This window comes from Corvus brachyrhynchos, unplaced genomic scaffold (genome assembly GCF_000691975.1).
Source record: "Corvus brachyrhynchos isolate BGI_N302 unplaced genomic scaffold, ASM69197v1 scaffold280, whole genome shotgun sequence".
In the NCBI taxonomy this organism is placed as follows: domain Eukaryota; kingdom Metazoa; phylum Chordata; class Aves; order Passeriformes; family Corvidae; genus Corvus; species Corvus brachyrhynchos.
Window position 1 is genome coordinate 184,523 of NW_008236198.1, and position 8,618 is coordinate 193,140.

At 48.2% G+C, this 8,618-nt stretch overlaps 1 protein-coding gene across 3 annotated transcripts in view; it reads left to right on the top strand.

Moving 5' to 3' along the window:
* The window catches only part of ROR1 (receptor tyrosine kinase like orphan receptor 1), a 147,026-nt gene that overhangs the window by 133,218 nt on the left and 5,190 nt on the right, over positions 1-8,618 (top strand). For 2 of the 3 annotated variants that reach the window (XM_017740668.1, XM_017740684.1), the window contains 4 exons: positions 1,293-1,420; positions 2,454-2,771; positions 3,591-3,836; positions 7,783-7,994. In XM_017740668.1, the coding sequence (XP_017596157.1) occupies positions 1,293-1,420; positions 2,454-2,771; positions 3,591-3,836; positions 7,783-7,994 (904 nt within the window). The remainder of the gene's footprint in view (positions 1-1,292; positions 1,421-2,453; positions 2,772-3,590; positions 3,837-7,782; positions 7,995-8,618) is intronic. The other variant, XM_017740675.1, reaches the window with a different exon arrangement.

Consider the following 8,618-nt stretch of genomic DNA (forward strand, 5'->3'; position numbering starts at 1 on the left):
CCCGGAGGTGTCTGGGGTGTCCTGGAAGGCGATCCCAGCGCTTCTTCCCACTAATCCCATTAGCTGGCGCTGGCCCCGGTGACAGGGCACTGGGAGCGGCCCTGGCTCTTTAAGGCAGCACACAATGAACGGGCGACTTCAAAGAGCCCCCATGGAATTTGCATTTCCAAGCTCTCACAGCCAAGGTCTTCAGGAGGGGATGAAAGTGGCTTTTGTTAAACTTAATGGCAGAGTTGATTAAAAAAAGCTCTGATTTTTCCCTTATTAAGGCGTAGTGTGATTCCACTGTTGGGCTTTCGGCATCTGGGGGAGGGAGAATTCCACACACAAAGGAAGTAACCTGTTCCCTACCCGGCTGTCATCATCCCTAGGGATATTCCACTATCATTTATCCGAATTTGAGAGCCATAAAGGAGCTGTCCGGGCTGGGCATGAATAACAAAGAAAATATCAGCAAATTTTCATTAAGCACGTCCTTTTCCTGGGACCTCAGCAGAGCCGAGGTGTCTGTCCAGAAAATCCATCCCGAAAATCTCAGTGCAAAATATAGGAGTTTAAAGGGCTGATTCATGCAGTTGGGATTTCAGGGATCATGTACTAAAACCCCTCCTCCAAACCCCCCAAAAACTCCCTGTTCAGTGCTGATTATACAAAATACCCAGGGACTGCCCTGGTCTTCAGAGCTTCAGTAATTTCCTTTCCTTGCTTTGTTTGAAGAACATTGGCAAATAATTTCCCATCTGGATTTCTGTATTAAATATCTCCTATATTGCCTAAAAGAAAGCACCTAATGAAAGAAATGTGTCTGTTGAACTCCTGTCTCAGCTTTGGGTCTGTCTTAGCACTAAATGTTACCACACATGGAAGATTGAGCAAACATTTCCTCTTTCCAGGGTATCAGTGCTGGCAGAGGTTGGATTTTCTATATACACTTCAAATTCTGTTTGCATGACTCTTCCTGCTGTGTTTATCAATATTAAGGAGGAGCTTGGTTCAAAAATAGAAAACTATGTGTTAGCTGCTTTAAATAAACATAAATCCCGTTTTTCCAGGCCGTTTATATTTCTCTTCTAATCAAGGCTGGGTGTAGGTCTGAGCAGAGCCTTGAGAGCACTCATTTCATACAACATCCATGTGTATTTTGGCTAAGCTGAAATGCCTCTTTTTACCAGGCAGATGAAGGGGGTGTATTTAAACAAACAAACATTCAAGATCTTGTCTAATAGAAGGAAATAATCCTGATTGTTTTCAATATTCTACAATCACAACTTTATGTTTCTGGCTGATTTCAGGGATGAGTATGAGGAGGATGGGTTTTGCCAGCCTTACAGGGGCATCGCCTGCGCCCGCTTCATTGGGAACAGAACCATCTACATGGAGTCCTTGCACATGCAGGGGGAGATAGAAAATCAGATTACAGGTGGGTAGAAACACCTTGGCTGCTTCCCCACTGAGCTGTCTGCTCCCAAAAAGCTGCTGGAGTTTTATAAACAGTAACGTTATTTTTCTTTGGTCTTTATTCCCTCTTGCCATGAGCTCATCCGGGTGTCTCTGCTGCTCCAGCTGCCCCCAGAACACCTAAAAAAATGATTTTTCAAGGAGAAGGGGCTGTGTGTTTACAGCCCCTGGGAGACTCAGGGCTGCTGTTATCCCAGCAAGTTTTGAAAGCAAAGGGGGGCCCTCCTTAGTTGATTTTAGGTGCCTGGAATAATTTAGGTGCTGGGAAAGGCTGCATAAATAATCCAGCAGGTAGAGGTTTTCCTTTGGATTTAGGGAAGAACCAGTTACCATTATTTTTGAGGGATGTGCTGATGGGGTCGCTGAATTCACAGACATCGTAGATATCATGATATTCTCTAGTTTTTATATAAATTAACTTTGCCTGATCCTAGCCCTGGTAAGCATCTCTATATTCAGATTTTTTTCCTTGCTGTCAGAATATCCCACATTTCTCTTCTCCCTTTGTCCCCAAATACTGTCAGCATTGCAAAAAAAGGCTTCTTCATTGCCCCAACAAAGGCAATGTGCAGCTACCAGTTCATAATCTTCCAGCATTTTGTTAGAAAAGTTATTTGGGATTGTATGAAAGTTGTCACCTTCCACGAGGGAACCGGTGCTGTCACCCTGCAGGAATTTGGGGTTTACCTGTTGGGCTTCCAAATACTACATGAATTTGTAAATGATTCTAAGTTATTTGGGAGGAAAAAAAGGAATAATTAAAGGAATAATTAAGTTTAGGGGTTGGGTAATGATCTTAGCATTAATCCCACGTTGAAAACCTGATGTGTTTTCCTTGTCAGTGGAATCAGCATCGTTAATGACTTCCCGTGTAATTAGTGCTGTGCATTCCTGTTCATCACCTGAACAGCTGCAGTGGGAAGTGAGGGTTACACTGGGAAGGCAACAGCACGCGAATAACATTCCCAAATCAAATCCTTGTGTGTGTTTTCCAGCTGCCTTCACCATGATCGGCACCTCCAGCCATTTGTCGGACAAGTGCTCCCAGTTTGCCATCCCTTCCCTGTGCCACTACGCCTTCCCCTACTGTGACGAGACCTCCTCGGCTCCCAAACCTCGGGATCTGTGCCGGGATGAGTGTGAGATCCTGGAAAACGTCCTGTGCCAGACCGAGTACATTTTTGCCAGGTCTAATCCCATGATCCTGATGAGGTTGAAGCTGCCCAACTGCGAAGATCTGCCCCAGCCTGACAGCCCCGAGGCTGTCAACTGTATCCGGATTGGGATTCCAATGGCTGATCCCATAAATAAAAGTAAGTGAAAAATGTCTGTTTCTCCATGGAAAAGGTACTGCTGTGCCAAGATTGGCTGGAAGGGCTCGTGCATCCCAGCTGGAGCCAGTGCTGGGCTTTGACAGCTCGCAGGTGAATTTCCCAGCACCAGCATTTCCCCCAGCTTGTCCAGAAGGGGTGGGAATTCTGAAGGATTTTTTCAGGAATTCTGAAGGATTTTTCCAGGTCTTTTCTAATTAATACGGGGTAGAAAACTATGGAGTGTAAGCATTTGGATGCTGAGGAACATGGGTGGCTTCATCCTTCCTGCCTCCTTCATCTTCCTCCCACCTCAGCCTGACATGCTCCAGCAGCACCACGGCTGCAGTGTAGGGATGCTTGTCAGGAGGAACATTTGTAGGGCTGGATCCATGGCTGTCCTGCCTAAGCTAGCCTAATTTTAGGCTCTGGCTAAGCCCACTCTTTGATCAGGCTGGGCTGCAGCCTGTTCCAAACACTTCCACATCTGAACAGTCAAATATAAAACATGGCTCCCACAAGTTCTCCACCTTCCTATGAAAATAAGGGCTGCAGTTCAGGTTCCCACTGGAGTTCTGACTTCCTTTGTGTATCCTATATTAAAAACGCTTGGCAGAAGCTCTTTTCATTCCAGGAGCATAAGCTTTAAATCCTCCCAGGAATGCGAATGCAAAGCAGGCCCAGCCTTGCAGCCGCAGCAAACTGGGAGCCCACGCTCCCCAACTGGGCCAGCAGGAGTTTGCTGGGAGATGCCAACAGCTCATCCCCGTGGATGCTGCACCCACCACCGACCGTGGCTTTGGCTTTTGGTTGTCTTTGCAGATCACAAGTGCTACAACAGCACGGGCGTGGATTACCGGGGCACGGTGAGCGTGACGCGCTCAGGGCGGCAGTGCCAGCCCTGGAACTCGCAGTACCCCCACACCCACACCTTCACTGCTGCCAGGTACCCCGAGCTCAACGGGGGCCACTCCTACTGCAGGAACCCTGGAAACCAGAAGGATGCCCCGTGGTGCTTCACCTTGGATGAGAACTTCAAGTCGGAGCTCTGTGATGTCCCGGCCTGCGGTAATGCCTGACCCGGGTTGGGTTTGAGCTGGGGGCAAAAAGGGGAAGGGTTTGGTCACGTCGTGGGAGAAAAGTGCACAAAGTGTCTTCTGTAAATCCCTAATAACAGAGGTGCAGGAAAGGCTGGCTGGCCCTGCTCTGAGGAGACCTTTGAGCACTTGCTGCCCCTGCAGTGACAAAGTGGTGGCATGAAAATAATTTCCTGGGGAATGGCTGTGCACTGCCAGCTCAAGTGTTCCTGACTTTCCAGGTTGTTGTTCCAATCAATACAACTCCTTAGGCCAAATTAAATTGTAGAAACATAGAAATGTTTAGGTTGGAAAAGCCCTCCGAGGTCATCAAGTCCAACCACCCCCAGCACTGCCAAGGCCACCACTGACCCTCCTCCCCAAGTGCCACATCCACACGGCTGTTAAATCCCTTTTTAAGTCCTTTTTAAGACTCCACCACTGCCCTGGGCAGCTGTGCCAGGGCCAGACACCCCTTCCAGTGAAGAAATTTTCCCTGATGTCCACCCTGCCCCTGCCCTGGCCCAGCCTGAGGCCGTTCCCTCTCCTCCTGTCCCTGTTCCCTGCCAGCAGAGCCCGACCCCCCCGGCTGCCCCCTCCTGTCAGGGACTTGTGCAGAGCCACAAGGTCCCCCCTGAGCCTCCTTTGCTCCAGGCTCAGCCCCTTTCCCAGCTCCCTCAGCTGCTCCAGCCCCTTCCCCAGCTCTGTTCCCTTCCCTGGACACACTCCAGCCCCTCCATGGCTTTCTTCTTGTGAGGGGCCCAAAAACAGGGAGAGGGTTTGAGATGCACATGATAGAGCCCAGACTGTCTGCCTTCCCCCTCATCTACCCTTTCAGTAAGAACATAATTTAGATCCCATTTTGGCATCGATTCCCATCTTTCCATTAATTGAAAAAGACTTTGGAGCAGACTCAGAACATGTCTCACTGCAGGAATGTTCATAACCATAACCAGAAAAAATTTAATTTGGTTCTGGCTATGGAGCAGGGACATCAAAGGTATCTCCTTTCCAAGGGGAAAGGTAAATGTTACTGTGACAACTTGAAGGGCAACATGAAATTTTGTGTGAAACTTTGAATTTCCATAACATTTCTGAGTGCATTTCTGGCATGTCCACGCAAATAGCTGCATTTTTTCTTGGCCTGTTATCAATATTGTTATTTCTACATGCAGATAAAACAATCAGGACCCATTTGTTCAGGTCTTCCACTTGCTTCCCCATGGTCTCTGAAAAGCAGAATCAAATGAGAGCTGAGTCTCCCTTTTTGTTCATTTTGCAAACCCTAAATGCAGCCAGGGCAGTTCTGTAAACACAAACTTCAGCTGCAGCTCAGAGCACCTGGCAATGTCACCTCTGTTTTTTAAACAAGGCCTGAGCTGTGTTGGCAGTGCTGTTTTAAGAGTTGGACTTGCTGATCTCTGAGGGCTTTTCCAACCTCAACAATTCTGTGATTTCCCCCACACTTTTTGAGTCCTGTATCTCTTCTGCTGTTATTTCAACAGAAATAACCAAAAACTATTCTGAAGATTCTTGTGCCAGTCCCCTCTAGATGGGCTCTGAGATGCCAAGCCGGCCTCAGGCTCCTGATCTGGGATACCAGGACACTTTTGGAGCCTAAGTCTCTGATTTTCAAGCTTTGCTTGGTAATAACTGAGATACGGGCTGCCCTGGAGAATTCCTGACAAAGGTTTTAATTGCCAAAACCTCTCACTGCTGCCTTAAATGGTACCCGTTGTTCGTGGCTTTATTATTCTAACTACAGACAGAGCTGGATCAGGTGAGCAGTAATTGAATTGTTAAGTGCTAATCTGCATATTAAAACCAGAATACCGTGTGGGACTCCCATTCTGCCGGTTTTGCACTGGCTGAAAGAGCCATTTGAGGCCCAGTTTAATCAGTATTGTGCATTCTGCCTCACCAGGACATGCCTAGATGGGAAATGGATTTAATTAGGGTGGCTCCCAAGAAGCCCATTAACCTAATGAGGCTTCACTGCGGGGGCTGCTACTTAATAAGAATAATAATTGCCTTTGACTGGAATAGCTCAGGTGATGAACTGGTGCCCAGGTCTCCCTCTGCCTCGTGCTGCTGCTTTCTTTTCCTTTCTTCAACTGTATCTCACAAGCTGTGAGAGATTTGTTTCATCAAAGTTTGTCAGCCTGATTTCGGGAAGATGTGAAACACGGCGTAATTCGAGCATGAGGCTTAGCAAAGCCAAGCCTAAGACGGTTTGGAAGGACAGGGGAAGGGCAGTGTGTGAATCCCTGCCTCTCTGGGAACAGGGAAAATGTCATGGGGACGGTGCTTTAGTCGTCTCCTGTTTCCCAAAGGCTGTAGGAATATTTGGGATACCTCCCCTCTCAATTAAAAACCCGATAGCACGACTTAATCTGAAAGGAATGATCAGAGAGGAGCGTGGGGGGAGCAGAGGACAGCGTGAGCCTGAAAGAGGAGAGGGGTTATGCAAAGTGCCATGCAGCACCATTTGAACTTTGCCTCTGCCACAATTTGAGTCAAGCCCAAGCTCCAGATCAAGTTCATGTTTAATGAAGTGCATAAAAGAGATCTGTGTGGGCCGCTAAGCACTTGTACAAATCCAGCCTGGAAAACACAGACAAACAAACTGGAGTGACCCTGCAGGGATAATAAAACATCCCCCGTCCTCCCAGACTCCCTAAGGCTGCCTCAGGCATTGCCAATGCCCTCGGAAGCAGCCAGGGCGGCCTGGGCTCCCGGGATCCTCCAAGTTCCCCTGTAGTGAGTGTGTTAATCCGGGTGTAATTCCAGCCTAAACCTTGGGAATGCTCCTGGGAAATGGTAGAGCAGGGCAGGCATCAGTGTCGCTGTGCCCGGAGCACTCAGGATGGAGGATCTGTCCTTCTGCCCGAGCTCCTCCCAGAGCCTCTCCCCTCTCCTGCTGCTTTTCCCTCGGAGCAGCGTTCCCTGGGAAGCCAGAGCCAGCCAGGGGGATGCAGTGCTGGATATCCTAGGCAATGGCAAAGAGGGGATCATGTTCCTCAGAGCAGGGCAGGCGTCAGTGTCGCTGTGCCCGGAGCACTCAGCATGGAGGATCTGTCCTTCTGCCCGAGCTCCTCCCAGAGCCTCTCCCCTCTCCTGCTGCTTTTCCCTCGGAGCAGCGTTCCCTGGGAAGCCAGAGCCAGCCAGGGGGATGCAGTGCTGGATATCCTAGGCAATGGCAAAGAGGGGATCATGTTCCTGAAATTAATGGCTGGGAAGAGCCCTGGGAGGGAGCAAGGATTGCAGGGAGCCTTTGGACTGTGTTACACCATCCTCCATCCCAGCTCTTCTGGATCCTTCCTTTTCACCCCTGCTCCAGCTTCCCTGGTGCTGTTCTGCTTGTAGGGAACTGTTCTTTTTTTCACTCCATCTCCTCATATCCATTCCTTTTCGCTGGAAAGGGATTGGTTGAACCTTTAAAGGGAGGCAGCTCCCAGAGTGTTCTCCTTTAAATTGTCTTAAATCAAGACACAAAATAAGGAGTTTGTGTTCCCACCAGAGCTTTTCTTGGAAACATAGAATGGCCTGGCATGGAAGGGACCTTCAAAATCATTTAGTTCCAACTCCCTGCCATGGGAAGGGGCACCTCCCACAAGCTTCTTCCATAAGGTGTTCTAGAAATTCACTTTTCTGTGGATCTGTGTTAGGCCATGACTTCATTTCACCCCAAGCAAAGACCACCTCACATCATTCCACTGTTTCCTGCCCATCAGTACCTTTGACCTTACAGGGACAGTTTGTTACTCCACTAAATAATTCTTTCTTTTAATATTAATAAAATGAATCAGTATTCAAGGTGGATTTCAGCAAGATAAAATGGATGTTTTATTCTTTTTAACACTTCTAGTTGGCCCAGGGATGTGTTTGTCTCTGTGGGATGCTTCATTCATGGTTGGTTTTTTTTCTTTCTGAACCAGATTACAAGGATTCCAAGGAAAAGAATAAAATGGAAATCCTGTACATCCTGGTGCCAAGTGTTACCATTCCCCTGGCCATAGCCTTGCTCTTCTTCTTCATCTGCATCTGTCGCAACAACCAGAAATCCTCATCCCCTCCAGTCCAGAGGCAGCCGAAGCACGTCCGGGGGCAGAACGTGGAGATGTCCATGCTCAACGCCTACAAGCCAAAGGTAATCCCAGATTTCTGCCTCCACACTTGCTGTCTCCACAGGCAGGGAGGGAAATGTGTCAAACAACTCAGCACTGAAATATTCAGGTGGTTTCCAGCCTGTGATTTCTGTGATTTTTGTGAGGGTTTTCTCAGCAGCAGCAGCAGCAGCAGCAGCAGCAGCAGCAGCGTGTGCTGGACCAAGGGGGTAATTCCCTGTGTGTCCATGTCCCTGGAGAAATGATGGAGTTTTTGTGTGATAAAGCAAGGAACCCCTTCCTGAAGCATCTCTTAGAACATCTCATTTAAGTGAAAGAGTAATGTAGGTAAAGATGTGATTCAGCATTTCCCCAGGAGAGCTTCTCATGGCTCTGCTCTGTTCATCTGTCACCTTTCGCTCAGCTGACATCACTTCTGGAAAGATTTGTTCCTTGCTTTTTCAGGTTTATCCTTTCATTTAAAAGGAGAAATGACCAAAACAGCCCCAAAGCTCTGCCTGCAGCTCTGGCCAGCCCAGCTCCTGTTTAGCTTCACCACAGCCCCACATTCAGGAAGAATTTTAAAAAATAGTTTAGATTTAAGTATGATCAACCTCGTGCTCCTGATTTCCTGAGTGGGACGTGCAGACCTGGCTGTGTCACCCAGG